The sequence below is a fragment of the Podarcis erhardii genome (genome assembly GCF_964252035.2).
Source record: "Podarcis erhardii genome assembly, chromosome: 2".
In the NCBI taxonomy this organism is placed as follows: domain Eukaryota; kingdom Metazoa; phylum Chordata; class Lepidosauria; order Squamata; family Lacertidae; genus Podarcis; species Podarcis erhardii.
In genome coordinates, this window is record NC_138498.1 from 44,531,647 (window position 1) to 44,551,360 (window position 19,714).

Consider the following 19,714-nt stretch of genomic DNA (forward strand, 5'->3'; position numbering starts at 1 on the left):
TATTGCCCATGGCACCCCTGAACATCATTCAAGGCACCCCAGGGTACCATGGCACACTGATTGAAAACCACTGTCTTATGCCTCAGTCTGCAAGAAGCAACCCCAGAGAGCTTTTCATTGTATGCATATGATTTGATGTTATGAGCAGGTGTACTTTGTTTGCTGTTCATATTGCTTATAACATTATGTATATCAGTAAGCCAGTTAATTAACCTCCATGTGTTACCATGAACCAAAGCAAGGAGTTCATATCCTATTTCAGATCTTGTTCCCTTTCAGGGCATGTAGTGGTGGTCCAACAGAATGAAAGAATAAATAAGGTGATGGTTCATAGAGTGGTGGTTTTCCTTTGATAAGCTAGAGTATGGGTGGGGAGCCTAAGGCCCTACAGAGGTTGTTGGAATCCAGTTCCCATCACCCCTGACAATTGGCAGTGCTGTCTGGGTCTCATGGGAGTTGGAAGTCTATTAACCTCTGGAGGACTCCAGGTCCTTCATCCCTGAGGTAGAGGCTGTTAGCAGAAGATACTGTTTTTATTAGTTGTTTTTTAACTTTCAAAAGTTGTTTTTTAGCTTTCAAAAGCAGGAGCAATCATTTCTGCTTCTACTTCTTGGGGATCAACTAAAAACTTTGTGAATTTTTTTTACCTTTTATTTTTTCTTAGAGAATGGGCATACTGTATTTTATAACAAAAAAGAAATTACTTACGTGCATCAGTTGGGGTGGAAGTCTTTTAGAAAGCAATTTTCAAGGGGAAATGAAGAGAAGTTATTAGCATCTGAGCACTTGAGTAAAAACTAGAACGTTTTGATACCTTAAAGTAGAAAATATTTCATGAGTTGCAGGGGCATAAGGTTTTGAATAAGGTGAGATGTTGCTTATGAGAGGTCTGTTTAACATAAATAGAATCAAGGAGCATAATTTATGTTTTCGTCTTTAGATTATCCTAGTCACCTCTTATGGTTTAAAATGCTGTTAGTAAACGTCATTTTGAGAGTATAGCAAGATCATGGCCTTTAAAGTAAGTCTTTATACTGTGATCAGACCTTGGAACATCACAGATAAAAGGTTTCCTAGGCATCTAGGAATATGAAATATTTGAACGGCATTGGTGCCTAAAAGAAGTGGAGTTTGATGCACATAATATAGTCAGCCAGGTGCAATCTTGGAACATAGACATTTGATGCTGACTTTGAAAAATTAGAGCTTTGCCCCTGGGTACTTTAAGTACATTTCATGTATATCTATGATTGTGAAGCACTGGGCTAGATTGTTGATGACGCCATAGTGAATGGGTTTTGCTTTCTGGAAGGAAGGAAGGCCATTGACCAGAACACTGCTGTGCAAGGGAATTGTTGACTAACAGAACAAGAACCATAGCTGTTTTTCATGTTAGAAGTGCTAGGGATGTGAAACCTGTGGAATTGATTCCTTACTGTTTGACTCATCACATTTTCACCTTGTCTGTCCCCTTTGTTGGTTTCTTGCCACCTCCACTCTTTATCCTGAAATTGATTTGAATATGAGTTATTTTCATTTTGATGATTTGATTGTTTCTGTTGTGATTTATCGTGTTTTTTTCTTCCTTTTCCCAATCCAGTTATTGTGATCACTCTAAGCCCTGCTCCCGCTCCATCCCAACGTGCAGGTACCAGAACTTTTTATCATCGCAGCTTGGATTTCTTGCATCATTTATTTAATGCTTCCTTCAACTGCATAGAATTGCCACTTGTCTGCTTCTCTTCCAAGTGTGTGTCTGACCCTGCTTCCTTCCCCACTTTCGTATTCTCCTTTACTATTGATCTTGCTTTACTTGCCAAGACTGGCTAGGCAAAGCGGTATGTAAGGCCATGCATGAAAACATGTTTTGATTGTCCACAGCTGCAGTAGTTGCTTAGCACCTTCCTTTCCTGATGATGCCAAAGCACTTTCTGAAGACAGGTAACCATTAAATTTTCACTCTGATATTTTCCACCTTCTATCTTCCACCTTCCACTTTAATGTGCCAGAGCCCTCAAGTGGCAAATGGCAGAAATTCATATTGCCATACATTTCCTTAGATTTTCCTGAGTGGAAAGGCAATGTCGAAATGTCAACCTGCATACAGCAAAATTAAGTAGGCTCTGCTTTTTGTGGTGTGCAATTGCCTCTGAGGTAGAACCCAGTAGCAGACTGTCAGTGCTGTTGCACACTAGTTTGCTTTAGGGCAGAAAGTCAAGACTGTCCTTTTAGTCAAGGGCAGCTGCTGTAGGGATTTTAAGATGGGAACAGAGTAGCCTTCCTTAGAGTTGAGCAGGGCTCAGATTTCTATGAAGCTCCTAGTAGTGTCTGTTGCATCCCACAACGGTGCCAGACTATGTTTCTGATATAATCTCAGGAGGGCATATATTTATATGTATTTGTTACCTTTGTATGCCTCTTTCCCCCAAAATAATTTTGATTACTATTAACAGGTTTTCCATGCAGATTCCTGTCTAGGTATCTATTGGTCCCAAATATGCTAAGCTTCAGAGATGGACCTAAATGAGCTATTTCAGACAATTCACTGGGGCTTTTATTGCACATGTTTTGGAGATGTGTGCTGTAAATATATAATTGCTACCTAAATAAGCTGTAATTGGATAATATAAGGTCAGGTGAGAGAGCTTTATTTTATTGTTTTAAGAACATCCATTAAAGAGTTAATAAAATTCAGTGAAGCACAGATCTAATGCCATAGCCTACATGATATAGGGTGGGAGTCTACAGCAGAAATAAAGCTAGTTTCTCATTTTTTAGTTGCTGCTGTTGCATGGTGCTGGAATCTTCCCTGCCTCATACAGAGAGCTGTCCTTGATCTTCTGGATGTTAAAATTATGCTCTGGAAGTTAAAAGAATGCTGTACTGTTGATATTGCTGTAGCAATATCTCTTACTAAGATTAATGAATTAATTAGGTTCTGGGCATATTGGTTCTTATAGAATCATAGGATCAAAAACTGTAGAGTTGGAAGGGACCCTGAGGGTTATCTCGTCCAACCCCTTGCAATGCAGGAATCTCAACCAAAGCATCCATGGCAGATTGGACAAGTCCATGGTAGTACATGAAGAGGGTTGCACTGTAAATGTTAAAGTCACAGCCTTGGCATAGCTTGTCATGCCAAGTGTTTTCTTTAGTTTATGCAAATGGGTTTCTTCACCTTCTACCCTGAGCTACTTTAGCTGTGCATTGTGAAATAGCTACTGCATTGTTTTTCTACCCTAGAGGCAGCAGTCTTTGAGTATAGAAAGTAAAGAGACCAGTCTGCCATTTTATCTAGTGGGTGCTTGCCTTACAGTGCTTTGAAGCCTTTCAGGATGGGAATGTGTTTCATTAGATTACCTTCCAATGCTTTCCAGTCTTGCCTACCACTAGCTCTTACCTGTGCTTTTGTGCTATGCCACTTGTTCTTTGCAGCTGCCATCCAGCAGAATTTCTTACCCTTCCATTTTCAAGTAGTTATTATTCTAACACTTTCTTCTGAAAGCAGCAAATTGGTAGTTTGTATGATTATTAGGTTTAAGCATGTGTTACTCTTGACTTGCCAGTTCATGGCAGCCATCTGAAGTGCACATGGTGCAGGCAACTCATTGTTGACCAAGGTTAACTATGCAACCAGAGCAGCTTGCGAGCAAGGTGGGTTAGTTTCACTTGAGTCTGCACACCTGATCAGGTACTGCCACTTAATCCCATCTCAGCTCCAACTTTTTGGCTTCATTTTTTCAATTATTTATTGGAAAACTTAATTTTAGTTAATTTCTCTTATATTTGAGTGAATGGGAAGATTCTAGCTTTAACTTTGAATTGTTTTTTCCCCCCTATTGTGGCTGTATAGAAAGTTTAAAATATGACCACTGTGCCTTTTATTGCCTAGAAGTCTAATGGCAAAGAACAATCCCACAAACATTATTTTGTAAGCTGTCTATTGAATTGGCAGATGGAGAAACTTAGGTGACACTTGCAAATATATAGGATTGGCAACTACCTGTATAAAATACATTAGCTGTGTCTCAAAAAAACATGTTGCTACCTGAAATTCTACATGTGAGAGACCACTGGGACTTTAAAAGTAGACATGCCTAGGATTTTTCTGTAAATGGTGCACTTCCATGTCTTCTTTCTGGGTAAATGTAGTCAAAGAGGATCATGGCAGCTTGCTGCTTGAATTCCAAAGGAATTCGTGGATCATATTGCTGGATAGAGAGTGAGACATTTTGCAATTTAAATGGTGCAATGCTACTTTTCCTCTCTGGTACACTTCTCCAATGATTAATGGACTGTTTGTTTTAAAATGAATATTCAGAATCTTTATTCTTTTCATTAAGGTAGAAGTGAAAAGGCATATAAGCTATATGCATTTTGGGATGCAGGCAACAATATAGGCTTGAGTTATTTCACTAAGTACTGCTGTACAACCACTTTCTAAGCCAGGGTTGGGGGATCTTGTTGGATTCTAATGAGCCCCAACCAGCATGGCCAGTGGTGAGGGATGGTGGGTGTTGTGGTCCAGGAACATCTGGAGAGCCACAAGTTCTGCATTCTGTTCTGTGGGACAGCATTCTGCATTTAATAATAATAATAATAATAATAATAATAATAATAATAATAATAATATTTATACTCCACCCATCTGCCTGAGTTTCCCAGCCATTTCATTTGGAATAGGTAGTAGAATGCTTGGTGTTAAAAATGACCAGGTTTTGGAGGATGGGGAGATTAGGAAGATAGAATGCAGCTGCTAGAATTAAAATAAAACAATTTTTGTGCTTTGTTATGGAAGGAAAGTTTCCAGACCACAAAGACGGAGGCCCACATTTCTCATCTTGCAGTTTCTGCAACCTGAAACTGCTCTTATCCCTCTACAGATGATTCTGTGTCATGCTCTAGTTAGCTTTTCATTCAATTGCTGTCTTGGCCTTTGCCTGCTTAGCTTGTCTTCTCAATCACAAGAGGCCTGAGTTATGAAAGGCCTATAGATTGTTGTCTTGGGGGGTGGAGGGGAGATAGAGAAGCACTTGCAGTCCAGCAGCGGAACGGCAGGTTGGAGGTAGACATTATTAAAATGGCCCTTCTAGGCAATATTGTTTTTAAAGTCTTGTGTGAAAAGAAGCTTTTTCTCCCATTGTTATGGAAGTCCTGCCTACTGTCCGCATCACAACCATTGGAGAATAAACAATTTCAAATATCCCCAAATGAAAAAAAAATCCATATAATTGAGCAATGATGACAAATTATGCCACTTGACTTTATTTGCATACATTATTTCACAGGGATGAACTATAGATTGTATTTTTTAAAGAAAATTAAGCACAGAATTCAAGATTACTTGCTTATATAGAGACCAGCTTGGCCTTATATAGCAAAAAATCACTCCTTCGCAGAAATGTAACAGACCAATGATGCTTCACTGTATTTGTGACTCTGGAATGCTACCACATGCTACCACATGAAGGTCTTTTTAGTCACTAGAAGTAAAAAAAAAACCCTTGAGATAACATGCTTTCTTCCTTTTGTCACTTCCGTTGCCAGGCCTATTTTTCTTTGTAATTTTTTTTTTTTTAAATACACATTCAAATAGAAAGCTAAAAGGAAGTGTTAAGTCTAGTCTTCATTCTCATTCCCTGTGTGGGTGGTTGGCGTTCTTGAACCTCACTCATAATCATATCTGTAATTTGCCTGGCACAGGATTAATTCAGTATATGCCAGGAAGAAACAGGATCTAAGTGATTGAATTTTATCCATTTACTTAGAACCATTGAAATTGGTCACCTTAAGTTGGTCAAATCCATTAATTTCAGTGATATGACTAACATTGGATATAAATCACTGTCTCTAAAGTACCTTCCATAAAAAGGCAGCCTATCTCCATGGCCCATGAAGAATGTATGTTCAGAAGAATGCCAGTTTGTCTGGATAGCTGAAATACATTTGTATGTGCCTTCATTTCATCATCTCTTGAGAGAAAGTGATCTTAGAAGTGACTACATGGTTTGTGAGCCTTGAACTTCCAGGGTGGTGAAAGTATTTGGTTTAACTTCAGATTTTGAACAAGTGCTAAACCTATGAATATTGATTGGGTTTTTAAAGTTAAAGGCATGGGGACTGACACAGAGCATAATTAAATATAACCAAATATTTTTGGAAATATGAAGATTTCACAGTTATCTTTCTAATACTTCTGAAGGTCAGATATATTTCCCCCACCTAACCCAGCAGGATTGTGGCTTTAGAAATTTGACTTCCATTAGTTTCAATTTTTGATGGAAATCTCTTTGCTAAAATGCAGGACTTTTTATTTATTATTGCATAGATAGACATATTTCACTGAGAACATATCAGTAATACTGACTTTGTAACTCATTCTCTAGAAGCATCAGGGACTTAATTTCCTAGTTTATGACGATTTAATTTTAACCCTTTATCACATGTGTGGTTATTTCATGCATTCTTAATCAGAATATTAAATGACATTAAATCCACCGCTTCCTGGTTTAAAGTAACTAGTGGCTCACAAGCAGAGACAAAATGGAGCTATTTGAACTGGCTTTAGGGGAATGCCTTAAAGCTGCAATGTGGGAAGTTTAAGCAAAAGAAAACATTATTATGCCATGAAACTCCAGGTGCCTTTCCTGAGCAGTCAGGTATATAAGCTCTATCAGTAGTCTCAGTTTAGAGGTGATTTGCAAGAATAATAATTTCCATGACTAAAAATAATAAGTTGGGAATTTGCCCTTAACACAAGAGATCTATTTTTCAAATACATCTGGTGCAAGTTTCTATCACATTTAATATGATTGGTACATTGAGCCTGGTTTCAACTCTGGTTAAATTGCTGGTTTAAAGAAAAGCCTTGTATGGGCATGCCAGCAGCTGGAACTAGGTTGTCCTTTTAGCTTGGCTATCACCATTAAAGTAATTTAAGCTGATTTATGAAGCTTGCAAAATGTGCAAGTCTGCTCTGCCTGCACTTCTGCCTCCCTGTTCCTAGCCATTATCGTTCAAAGTAGAGTTCATGTTGAATTCCGTCAGTGCTGGTCTGAAATGGCCATGTAGGGTTATGCCCCATAGCTGGCAAACCACATCATCTGAAGTATCTGGTGAATACTCCAATGTCAGCAGCCTAACTAGTGTTTCTCTTTTCCTCTGCTTCCATTCTGTGTGCAGTACCTGCTTATGCCCGTCAACTGAACCTTCCTGCTTTGCTTTGCTCTGCTTCTGTTTTGGCTTTCTTCCATGTCCTGTTCTTCCCACTACAACCGTTTTCTTCCCCTTTAATGCTGTGCTGTACTGGATTGATTGACCATTTCTGCAGCATGATTTTCTCCTTTGCTGTGGTTCTCCTTTTGGCAGACAGAGGCTGACAGGTTTGCATGATCAAGCTGTAGTGTAGCATGCAGGCTTCTTCGATTGAGAGCTTGAGCGGGGAGCGTGTTATAAGAATGGATTTCTCCTTTACAGACTATTACTATATTTGGATGCAAGGGGGAGGTGTGCAGTGCAGTAGGGTGTGATGGGGAGAATAGCAGCTAGATTTGCCATACAGTATTTTCACAAGCATTAACGTTTCTGGGTTTCTGAATTGGTATATTGATATCTAGGATTAAGAGAGTATACCCTTTATCCTGTTCGGTGCAGCATGATTGATAATCCTCTACTTTCTTCATGCCCATCAGCTTCCAGGCAGAATTCTCTGCTGCTCTCCAGAGGGCCCCTTCCAATGGGACCATGGTAGTCTGGGCAGTTCAGTTGAAACTTTGCTTCATATGCTCACCTTTCAAACTGCACATCAAAGAAAGCACGTGCTTAACCCAAGAAGATTAAGCCCTTTTCTGTTTGCAGAAGCATCCTGACTGTCCTTGTGTTGGAGGGTACCTTAGCTCCATTAAAGATGGCGAAACCAGAGGGAAGCTGGTGTCCTTTCATGATAGCTGCCTCTCTTTCTCTTTACTTCAACAAACGTGATTCTGCTACTGGTTCTGAAAATAATAATAATAATAATAATAATAATTTATTATTTATACCCCGCCCATCTGGCTGAGTTTCCCCAGCCACTCTGGGCGGCTCCCAATCAGTATTAAAAACAATACAGCATTACATATTAAAAACATCCCTGAACAGTGAAAACACTTTCTTATGTTATATAGAAGGGTATAAGAAGAAGTTCAAGACTTCAGTAATGTGGAACCTGCAGATCTCAGAGATAAACAAATCCCAAGTTACAGTTGAGTTGGGGGGGAAAGTGGAAGCTGCCACTTCTGTCTGTCTTATGACATATGAACAAGCCCCCAGATTAATATATGCCACTCCTCTTGCTTCAGTCAGGAGAGGCATATCACATAGTTCAGACCCACTACCAGGGGCCAAGAAAGCACAGTTGCATTGTGCTAGATATGGCACATATGATTCAGATATAAGTCAGCCTGGTACAAAAACTCGTATCAGCCTAGATAATTGTGTGTGTCAAGGCAGCTGAAATGCAGTTTTTTGGCAAACCATATTCCCAAATAGAATTACTCACTGCCAAACTGGTTTAGTCCCATGAGACTGACTGTGTAAGAACCATTATGTTCCTAAGGAGGCAGGAGAAAACAGCAATGAATTCTGTAGAGCAGGGGTACCCAACATGTTGCCCTCCATATGTCGCTGGACTTGAATTCCCATCTTATCTGACCATTAGCCAAGCCAGCTGGGCTGGTGGGAGTTTGAGTCAAGCAGCATTTGGAGAGCACTGTGTTTGCTACCGCTGCTGTAGAGGCTTCTGGAACACATTTTTAAATGGCAAAACTGCTACTTCTTTGCCAATAAACTTTGCAGTGTTTGTCCATCACAATACTCTTATTAAGGTATTATTTTCACTTTATAGGTTTCACTCCCTCCAGGGTTAAATTATACTGCTTCATTGGTCACTGGCTTGCTTTTGTTAATAGAGATTCTTAAGCAACTTTAATCTACTGCTTGCAGTTGGTATAGGCACAATCCTATCTGTGCTTGACAAATCAAAGTGTTCCCAATAGTAGGAAGCCCCAAACCACTTCTATAAGAGCATGCAGTAGAGAACCATTGGAGAGGTAAGACTGAATGTTTTATAAGAGAGATAATTTTTTTAAAAACCAAGTGAAGCCAGAAGAAAACTTTTGAGATTGTAGCTCAGTTCACTTGTAAATGTCTGCTCAGTGTGGGACTTGGTGAAATGATGATTTTCTATCCAGAAAAATCTTTGAAAATTATCATTTGCTTATAACTGCAGTCATTTTTGTTGTAGACATAATCCTGACTCACCCTTTTGGTATTTTGGCCCCTTTCAGAACCCTTGCACTTTCAGAACCCTAAGGTACTCATAAAAAATGTTGTAGTAAAAGAAACAGATACAAAATGTAATTCTAAATCAAAAAATTGTCCCTGATTCTTTAACTTATAAACAGAATATTGCCCGAAACTATCTAAAGAAATGGTGTACATATTTACATGGCAGTCAAAAGTGTTTGACGGATTTGAACTGCGGAGGCTTAAAATACTATAGTGATAAGCACCTATATCCAACCCAGAGTCCATTTATTTGAGAAGGTCTGTTCTGAGCATGACTAATATTGAATATCAGCATATGTTCCAAGAAAACTTTGAAATGACATGGATCCTACCAGATGGGTTTTTAATGAGCTTAAGACCAATCTCTGTTCATTTTTGTAGTGTTGATTTTCAAAATGGATGGGCTGTCGTCTCAATGCGGAATTCTGTTAACTTCACTAATTGCTGTAGCACTTTGCTTTTGAAGTCACTTGCAAAGTAATATACCCTTTCTTTAACCTATGCGCACTGGTGTGGGAAGAAAAGCCAAATTATAAAAAGAATGAAAAAGCCAGTTAAAGGAATAAACTCATAATGAGTTTTTTTATTCTTTACATTGTTTCTGAGGAAACTCTTCCATAGCTTTCCCAGGGCAAACCAAAGATATGTTATGGTGCTGAAAAAGGTTTTTTGAAATGCTATGTGTGGCTCCTTTAAATCTAAAGCCTATGCCATTGAAAACTTTATGAAAAATTGTTGCCAAACCTGAGCTTTAATACAACAGCTGTTCCATGAGCAAGACTGCAGTGTTTCTGAAAACTATGGGAGACCAGGAAAGAATATCACATTAAATAATGGTTTCTTAAATTAATGTAATTCAATAGTGTTTGAGACTTCATCAGAGTTGAATCACCCCTCTATGCAGCAGTAACATTTCCACCTCTTTTAAATAGTTTTTATCCCCTAAAATAAGCAAATAGGTTAATGCCTTTCATACCTGCCAGGTGGAGACAACCTGGAGAACAGATGTTTGCATGATGACACTTACATTTCTACCATTGATCTGCCAGACTTGATCTGCTATTTGTGAAAACTAGGCCTCAGCTAGTTAGTTGCTTCTAAGACTTCGCTAGTTAGGACCCACCTATATACCCCAGTCCTTTGATGGAAATTGAAGCACCATTAGATTATTTTGCTCCTTTGCCCACAGAACCAATCCTACCAACACATCCTCCAAACTTCTCATTAGAAATTTGTTTTACTGTCACAACAGAAAACCTTAATAAAACCCATACTATTTCCTCTATGTTGTATTTATTGCATACATTGTAATTAATGCTTTAATCTGTGCCTTTCTGGTAATTGAATAAGTTTAGAGAAATTCAAGGTAGCGCTGAGCTCTATCGGTGCAAGCAGTTCTGCTTGTTTGATGAAACAACCTCGCACCCCCCCTGTGTCATTCTGGGGAGTCTCTAGAACATCTCACCCCACCCCATCCCAGCCACTGGGTGGGCATTGGGGGAAACTCAGTTGTGTGGTGGAAGCATTTGCATGGACTACTGCTAGTGAGATCATTTAGCTGAATCTGGCGCCTTGTGCTTTTTGTCAACCTGGACTGCAGAAATTTTCATCCATTTCCTGTATTTTCTTTCTTTGTTTTCAGGTTATACTAACTAGAAGCTCCTTTTCAGGGAATTTAAAAATCCTGCACTGGCCATTTTAGAATTCTCTTGTCCTTAGCAATAAAAATGATTATGCCTTTAAATATATACATATTTCAGAAATAGTCAGCTCTCCTTAATTCATTTTCTAGCTGAGGAAGCCTCCTTTTTGGAGTTGAATTCAGATGACCTGTACTCCATTGGTTTGCTCCTATTCTCTGCCCCAAGGGATTATGTACAAGCATTTTGTGGTCACTTGCAAGAGAAGCAAGCATCACCTTTAGTAGTTTCCATGAACTGGTACTAATTGAGATGAACCACAATTTTAAAACCCCTTACTCTTCAATTGGGGGGTCTGTCTCCAAGATGTTGTCATCCTATAAATCTTTGTAGCGTGGACCGCACTGCACATTACAATGAAACATATCAAGAATAAGCTCATCTGAGTGTTAAGACATCCCTTGTTACAATCTCACTTCATGACCTCTTTTGGCTAGCCTCAGTATCCCTTTCTCCACCTGTTATACTGATCTACCTTACATAACAGTTGTAAGGATTATAGATGCAATATAAAGGGAGCTCTTTTAGCAGAAGACGTACATTTTGTTATCTTAATAGAGCTTCATTGTTTATATTTTAAAAAGTATTCCTATTTTATGCAGTCTCAGTCTTGAGGCCAGGAGAGTCCATGGGGACTTCATTCTTGCTTTCTTCAAACAGCAGCTCCTCTCTTTCCCCATGCCATACGAGACATTATTTTTGAAGCTGAGAAGAATTTCAAGAGCAGTTTGTGACTTTTGTGAGAATTAGTTGTTCAAAGAAAAGCAGTCAAAACATTTTACTGCCTCGCTATGAACTATTATACCTCTTTAGATCCCAGGACAGAATTCTAGCTAGCATGTTGCATTGCACGTTGATCTGTTATTCATGGCTGATGCAGCTGCTCTCGAAGTGGAAGTTGGGGGCTGCCCAAGCATTGAGAGTGGGTTCACTTGTTAAGTATTTTGTATAGAACCTGGCACAATTCTTCTGAACCATAATTCCTGCCTGAAATCATCACTTCTGCCCAAGTATCAGGAAACTGATACTTGAGAATCCACTTTAGTACCGGCAACCTATCATAACTAACTGACAGTAGCAGCACTTTTCTTTCTGCCTCTCCCACCTTAATATTTGCAACCTTGGAGGGGATAGAAGTGTTTTAGAAATTAAAATTAAAAAATAACGCTGTTACTGAGTTCCGTTGAGCAACCTTGTCATTGTTAGTGGCAAGATTGCAATATGGAAGCCAGTATTTCTACTTTAGCCAAGGGCTATTGTTGAGGTTGAGGAAGGAAGTTGTGTGTGGCTGAGCTTTTTATTTTTCAAATGAGCAAGCAAATCCACTGGGGCCGGGGTGGGGAACTTGTGTCCTGCTAGACGTTGTTGAATTCCCACCTCCTGCCAGCATGGCCATTGATCAAGGATGATGCAGGTTGGATTCCGGCTTCTGGAGGGTCACAGCTTCCCCACTCCAGCACTACGACTTATTCACTCGTTGATTTAAGGGACACTCCTATTCCCATTTTTAGAAATAAGCCATATCATCAAGAATATGAGTTGCAGCTTTGCTTGATCTCATGATGCACTGCTTAGCCTCTGAGCTAAGTGGAGGTGAGTTGGGATGTCTGTGTAGAATTGTTGTACTCTGGCTGTGTGCCTCGCTGTGTCTTCCTATTTTTGGATTAAAACCTATGTAGACACAGGAAACCAGGTAAAATATGAAAGGTTATGGGAAGAATTGCAGTATCAAATAATTGTACACATTGTGCTGGAAAGATTAGATGTAACCATTCAGCTACTAACAGATGTTTCTAAAACCTGTGCAGCATGACTTCTGCTTGCCTGTGCTATTCCCAGGAAACAGCAGTTTCTTGATCTAGGTGCCCTGAAGAATCCCCTCTTTTAGATTTGTTCAAAAATGGATAGTTGCCCTTAGAAAGCTCTCTTCAGGCTTAGCAGAGACCTCTGTCTAAATATGCTTGTGCTAAGACCAAGCAGGAAGAAAGTTCTTGGTGCTATCTCACATCACACACACTGCACAAGCCCCTGGGCAGAGAAACTAGGCTTTATCTTTAGTTCCAGAAGCAGGTTCTTTCTAAAAATGGATTTAATTTTAAACCACACATACTCTCCCTCCTGGTCCTAGGCCCAGATTAAGCCTGCAAACAACTTGCCAGTATAATATCCACACAGTCATTGATCTGCCTACCAGGCAGGTCACTGGTGCCTACCAATGTAACATGAATATGCCAGTTTATGGCTTATTCCCAGTCAACAGATGCCAACTGTTTTAATATATGCAAAGGCACCAACAATCCAGTTTAACTTGCTGCATGGATCCTCATATGAGTGAAGTCTGGCCATCCTCTCAGGAAAACAGGGGAAGACCTATTCATTGTGCCCAGATAGAGCTATCCCCAGGATGGTACAGTTAAATGCTGTGGCTTCCACACAGATTTGAGAAGATGGGATTTTAGAACACCTTGGGAGTACAGTAGGGCTAAGCTGACACCTCAGAAGTCAAGGTAACAACTGACTTTTTATTGGAACCACAGGCTGGTTTTCTAGCACCCCTGCCTTCAAGACAAGAAACATTGTGGGCTTGGGCTGCAAAGGAACCTACCTTGAACCTGGAGCCCATGCATTGAAGCCTCCCTGCCTGACTTTTCCTCTCCTCTCCTCTCAGCATTGCAGCTTCCCTTAGCCAACGATGGAAGTAGCCGCTCCACCTCTTTGGACAGCTCGCCCCAGCATCATCACACTCATCCGTCACGCCCCCGAAACTTTCTGGGCCTGCCTCCTCAGCCCCCCTTCCACATGAACAAGAGCATGGAGAGGTAAGCAGAACTAGAGCAAATGAGGCAGGTTCTGGTGTGCTATGCTCATCTTCACTGCTGTATTGAGACAGGAGGGACCAACTTGTTTTGAGAAAGGGAAGCAGTTTGGAGCAAAGGTTTTATGTTGTGCTTGCCATTTGATCAGACAGGTCTGCGCACAATACATGAAGCGTTTGCTGTCCTTGTGCCTGTACAGCCATGGATAATAGCGTGTTGGGGAACTGAATGTTCTCTAGGCACTTTAATCTTGTTGCTTATTGCTATTGCCACAGTCTTAACAGCTGCTTCACACTGTTCTTTTGATGTAAGAGGCAGAGCTTTTGAAAAGGGCTCCTGTCTCAAACCATCTTTGTTGGGTAGATATGGAACTTTCATAACCCCTAGTTGCCTTGAGTTGCAATTTTTTTTTTATTTTTTATTTTTTAATATCATGTAATATCAGTAGCAGCCCATGCAAAGTTTAAACTCTCCTGTTTGTGAATTAACGTGCTAAGTTTGTCTGCTAAATGAGTGATTTATAGCATGCACACAAAAATATACAGTAATGGCCCTGGGAGTTAGTAGAAGACCTGCTGCTTTTTTGGGTTTCACCAGGTAATAAAAACTCATGATTTAACCTGCACTGTTCTGATCTGCAGATTGAGGTGTCTTGTTATATAATTGACTTGTGAGTTGCTGGCTTTGAATTCATATTAGAAATTCTCTCATGATGGAGATCTACTAGTTCGTAGGGTTGTCTAGATGCTCTTGTTGAGAAGAGGAATGTGTGGTTCTCCATTGAGATGGAGCCCGTTTCTGCAGAGAGAAGGGTCTGAGATGTTTGTGTGCCATGGCTAAATGGAAGCAAACACAATATTTTTCCTTTTTTCTCTTTCCCTTTTTAGTATAGAGATTGATCAGAAACTGCAGGAAATTATGAAGCAAACGGGTTACTTGACCATCGGAGGGCAGGTGAGCTGACTTGAGAGGTGCAGCAGTTCAAAATATTATTGAAGCCTGATGTATTATTAAGAATTAACCAAAAGCAACTCCCTACCCTTTTCAATATAAAATGGATTGATGAGTAGCTTCTCTGTGTTCTCATCTTCTCACAGAGATACCAAGCAGAAATCAATGACCTAGAAAATCTGGGTGAGATTGGAAGTGGGACGTGTGGACAGGTGTGGAAAATGCGTTTCAAGAAGACTGGACACATCATAGCTGTGAAGGTGAGGTAGATCTACTGGGTGTTGAGTGGAAGATAGCTTAAGATGAAAGGAAATGGCAGAGTTGGACTTCTAGAGGGTTCATTGCTGGTGAAACTCTTAGGTGCCACAGATTATTTGGTTCCTGTGTCAGCTGTTGAGAGAGAATCCAGTTGGGCGGGATTAAGTGGGCCTTAACTTTCTTTGATGGAAAGTAGTGATGCTCTGTGAATTAATCAGAAAACAGTTAAGGGCCATGAGGCCCTTTGTGGGTCAAAGCATTATCACCTGCGACTCTTTTGGCTCTTTCCACTTCTGCTCCTAATTTCCATTCTCTTCTCTGTTCAGCAAATGCGTCGTTCTGGTAACAAAGAGGAGAACAAGAGGATTCTGATGGACCTGGATGTGGTGCTGAAGAGTCATGACTGTCCTTACATTGTTCAGTGCTTTGGAACTTTCATCACAAATGTAAATGAAGACGATGCTACTGTTTTCTCAAGTCCATCTGTATTTTTCAATGTATTTAGAACAGCCACATCATAATAACCTTAACTTTTACTTTTTTTTTACTCCCCCCCCCCCCATCCCTTAGACTGATGTTTTTATAGCCATGGAGCTAATGGGCACATGTGCAGAGAAGCTGAAAAAACGAATCCAAGGGCCTATCCCTGAGAGGATCTTGGGAAAGATGACTGTGGCGGTGAGGTTTTTTCTTTTTACATTTAGATCTCACATTTCCCCCATCTAGACATTGGCCCAGTTCACATGTCATGCTAAACATGGAACGAATAGCATGCTGGTATAGGCTACTTAATAGTACTCCTTCCTTGCTCCAGCTGTGGCAGATTCACAGATAAAACAAGCTATATATCTGGTCTGTCATGTCGCCTGGACTTTGGCTCATGGCTTGTTTCCTCCAAACTGATGAGTGGTAACAAAGGTTTATTCTTGGGTTACCACTTGAAGTTTTTTTTGTAGGAAATAAGCCATGAGTCCAGGTCCACACAACATGACAAGCTAGAACCTGGCTTGTTTTGTCTATGACACAGAGGAGCCATTAATTGCTTCCAGGTTTCCATGATCATGGCTTTTAAGGAGATACGTTGTGCTTCAAACTCCTTCCTGCATATGGCATCCAGGTATTATTCTTTTTCAGCTGCATTTTCTGCAGTTTTTGAAGGCACAGCAACCATTCTCCACTTGTTATTTGTTATTTTATATACCATTCTCCTCCATTTACTTGAGCCTCACACGTCTGTTTCTCTTTTGGCACACAAAAATGAGCTAAGCTTCCCTGCTTGGAGCAAAATGCTGTTGTGGACAGCAGAGGGAATAAGATTTTTTAAATAGTGACTGCACTGTTGGGCGGATTTTGGCAAAATTTGGAACCCAGGACTGGGCGCTCTGTTCTGTGTGGTTGTTTTGATTTCCTTTTGGCCATGCCCCCCCCCCCCGATGCTGCATAATGAGATGTGATAAAATCTAGGTTGAAGAGTCTGAAGTATTATCACACCCCACTGAAAATATGAAGCCCAGTATCTCACCTTAGGATTCCAAGAATAGTAACAGCATTTCAATAGTAACAACAGTTCATGAACATGCCACCTTTCTTTTCCCCCAGTGGTATCCCTGAAAACTGCTTGGTAATCTGCATGACTGAAGGGCTGTGCTGTAACGCTGTCTCCCCACAAGTTGTTGTGTATACAAGACGTTTTGCCCCAGATAGCTGAAACTATCTTTTCCAAGTATCACGAAAGCCTCAGACTGATTGCTGAGTGCATAACCTTTGTTCTCTAAGCAGCAACATGTTTTTACAGGCACGTTGATAAAAGGGTATCATGAGTTCTAGACTAGTTCTGAGTTGTTTTCCTTATAGTGAGCAACGATTAATTCTTCCGCATTGTTTCCGATGTGTTGCTTTCAGATTGTCAAAGCGCTCTACTATCTGAAAGAGAAGCATGGTGTCATCCATAGAGATGTGAAGCCTTCAAATATCTTGTTGGATGAGAGGGGGCAAATCAAATTGTGTGACTTCGGGATCAGTGGGAGGCTGGTGGACTCGAAAGCCAAAACCCGGAGTGCTGGTTGCGCAGCATATATGGCGGTAAGAGATGGGCAGATGGCGAGAGAATAGCAGCAGGAATCTTGCTGTGCTGTGATGGAACTGAGCAAAAAAAAAAAAAAAAAAAGTGACATTGTATGTTGCTCTTCCTACAAATTGCTCAGAATAGCTTGTGTATGATTTAATTAAATACTCTTTATTTGTTAAACTTTTATGTCATTCTTCCTCCAAGCTGCTTTGCATGGGTTGGGTATGATCCCTAGCAGTCTCTCATCCTAGCAGTGCTGTAGGCCAGACCCACTTCGTTGCAGCCGTTGAAATGCACCATGTGTCACGATAACTTCTCTGCAGGACTAAGAATTCCATCGCTTGCATTTTACTGTAGAAAGTTGTCACTAGATTTGGCCTGAGCTTTTGGGAAACTGTATGGCAACTATTATGCAGATGCTGTTACGGTATCAAAACAGCCTGCAATTTTGTCTTCGCAACATCCAGTGGGATTCAGCTAAGTTTTTGTGTGCACGGAACAAGGCCCACTCATGCAGTGAGACTCTCCCTCCTCTCCCCATGTACCCATGTGCTTCCCCCTAAATCTGCTCTGGAAGGTTGAGGGAACCCACAGAACAGGTTTAGGAGGATGGGGGAAGTCTTGTTGTGTGAGTGGCATTCATTCTGTGCACACCCACACCCACTTCGTGCTGCATTCAATTCCACCCATGGTTTGGCTTCTGTAATTAGGGGAATCTTGCTAGGTGCAGATAAAGAGACCAGTGGCAAAGAGGTTTTATTTTTGACTGAATTTGTAATAATCTTTTTGTTTCCAGCCTGAGAGAATAGATCCCCCTGATCCCTCAAAACCAGATTATGATATCCGTGCAGATGTTTGGAGCCTGGGCATCTCTCTGGTAAGTAAAACCTGCTCCCCATTTTTAAGGAAATTTGTGTACCTTTGTTGGGATCTTCAGGTTCTGGATCATATCTCAGTCATCCTTTAATGTATGCAGTCCTTAATACATGACATAAACAGCAATAAGCTTTGGGGTGAGTTTTTCTTCTCTTTTCTTCAGTTTTTTTTAATGGAGTTAACTGATTCAAAGGAGGCTGAATTCTGGCTATCCTGAACCCCATTTTTGTCTCTACTATTGAGGCTGGATAAGCCAAGTGATCATTCTGTTCTACATTTCTTCCCTTTCTTGCTCTCGTCTCTTTCTGTACAATCATTTAGAATTGTGTTGTTTGTATGGATTTTTATCTATTTACTTTTGTTGTAACTGCCCTGTGGCTTATATGCAAATAGTGGCATATACATCACTGAAGCATCATTGAAGAGATGCTGATGATAATAATGCTTTTTATATTATTTCTGTTTTTAATCACTTAATTTTCATTTCTCTACCACCCCTAATGCAGGTTGAGCTGGCTACAGGTCAGTTCCCCTACAAGAACTGTAAAACAGATTTTGAAGTCCTCACCAAGGTGTTGCAGGAAGATCCTCCCCTTCTCCCAAACAACATGGGATTTTCTGTGGATTTCCAGTCCTTTGTGAAAGACTGGTGAGTGAAGTGCCTTAAATTCATGTTATGTAGAGCGACTGCTTCAACATTTCTTACATAGACAGGAAGCCCTGCAGTTCCAGCTGGTTCCTCACTTTCCTGCTGAACTCTTGCACACCAGTTGCTTTCTCACATATTGGCTAATGTTCATTCTAGGGCAGCCCATCTTCAGTACTATTAATAGTGTATGTAAAAGAATTGGAACTGTTCTGCTTGTTCAAACTGGTACCATGCTCTTCTAAAGAAAGAACTCAACCTGTGCTGGTGATTTCCACCTAGAAAGGAAATCCCATATCTGCCTCCAGGACAGCTGTGCTTAAATTCTGGGCTAGCACATCATTGTGTATGACCTCTTATTGTCTACACATTCCTGGCTCTTACCTCTTTTCTGTGTCTGATGTACCGGTTCTAAAGGTGTAAGAAGTCCTTCATTGCCACGGAAATAAAAAGTAACATGTCGTAAGTTAGTTACATTTCCCCATCTTTCCTTGTTTCCATTCCTTCCAACAATTAGGCAGCTGTAAATGAATTGCACTCCTTGCAACTGGCATTGACACTTCCACAAATGTTCAAACAGAAAATCAACTTCTGATAGTGATTGTTTTGTTCCAGTTAACTTTGAGCTTATGTGTCCAACTTGCCACTCCTGGATTCCATCAAACAACCCCACGTAAGATTGTTGCAAACTGCCATAGGATACTGGGCATAGGAAGTTGACCCTGAAAGATTATTGGTACGGCAGGATAATGGACTTCATCCTGTTTGGCTGAGAGAGTTTGAAACTTAGAGTAGACCTATGTCAATATGAGCTCTGTTTGCAAGGATCCATTATGCATCAGGTAGTGGAAACATGCCGTGTTGGTTGCTCCATAAAATAAATTGGATCCTGTGTTTTGAATGTGTGTTTATGTTATTTCTAGCCTTACTAAAGATCACAGGAAGAGACCAAAGTACAACAAGCTACTTGTAAGTATTGGTCACACCTCTTTCATTGTGAATATTTTAAAAAGTCCCCCAGGGCTTGGGAAAAGGCCACAGTGGGTGCTTCTGCCAACCCTTAAAGTTTAGAAAT

General features: G+C 40.4%; 1 protein-coding gene across 3 annotated transcripts in view; it reads left to right on the forward strand.

The window, feature by feature from the left end:
• The window catches only part of MAP2K7 (mitogen-activated protein kinase kinase 7), a 35,655-nt gene that overhangs the window by 6,738 nt on the left and 9,203 nt on the right, over nt 1–19,714 (forward strand). Inside the window, exons 2-11 of one of the 3 annotated variants that reach the window (XM_081851137.1) lie at nt 1,601–1,648; nt 13,693–13,843; nt 14,728–14,794; nt 14,938–15,051; nt 15,376–15,495; nt 15,620–15,727; nt 16,952–17,131; nt 17,914–17,994; nt 18,500–18,642; nt 19,563–19,608. In XM_081851137.1, coding sequence (XP_081707263.1) covers nt 1,601–1,648; nt 13,693–13,843; nt 14,728–14,794; nt 14,938–15,051; nt 15,376–15,495; nt 15,620–15,727; nt 16,952–17,131; nt 17,914–17,994; nt 18,500–18,642; nt 19,563–19,608 — 1,058 coding nt within the window. Of the gene's footprint in view, nt 1–1,600; nt 1,649–12,535; nt 12,618–13,692; nt 13,844–14,727; nt 14,795–14,937; nt 15,052–15,375; nt 15,496–15,619; nt 15,728–16,951; nt 17,132–17,913; nt 17,995–18,499; nt 18,643–19,562; nt 19,609–19,714 lie in introns of those variants that run through there. The other 2 variants (XM_081851139.1, XM_081851138.1) reach the window with 2 other exon arrangements.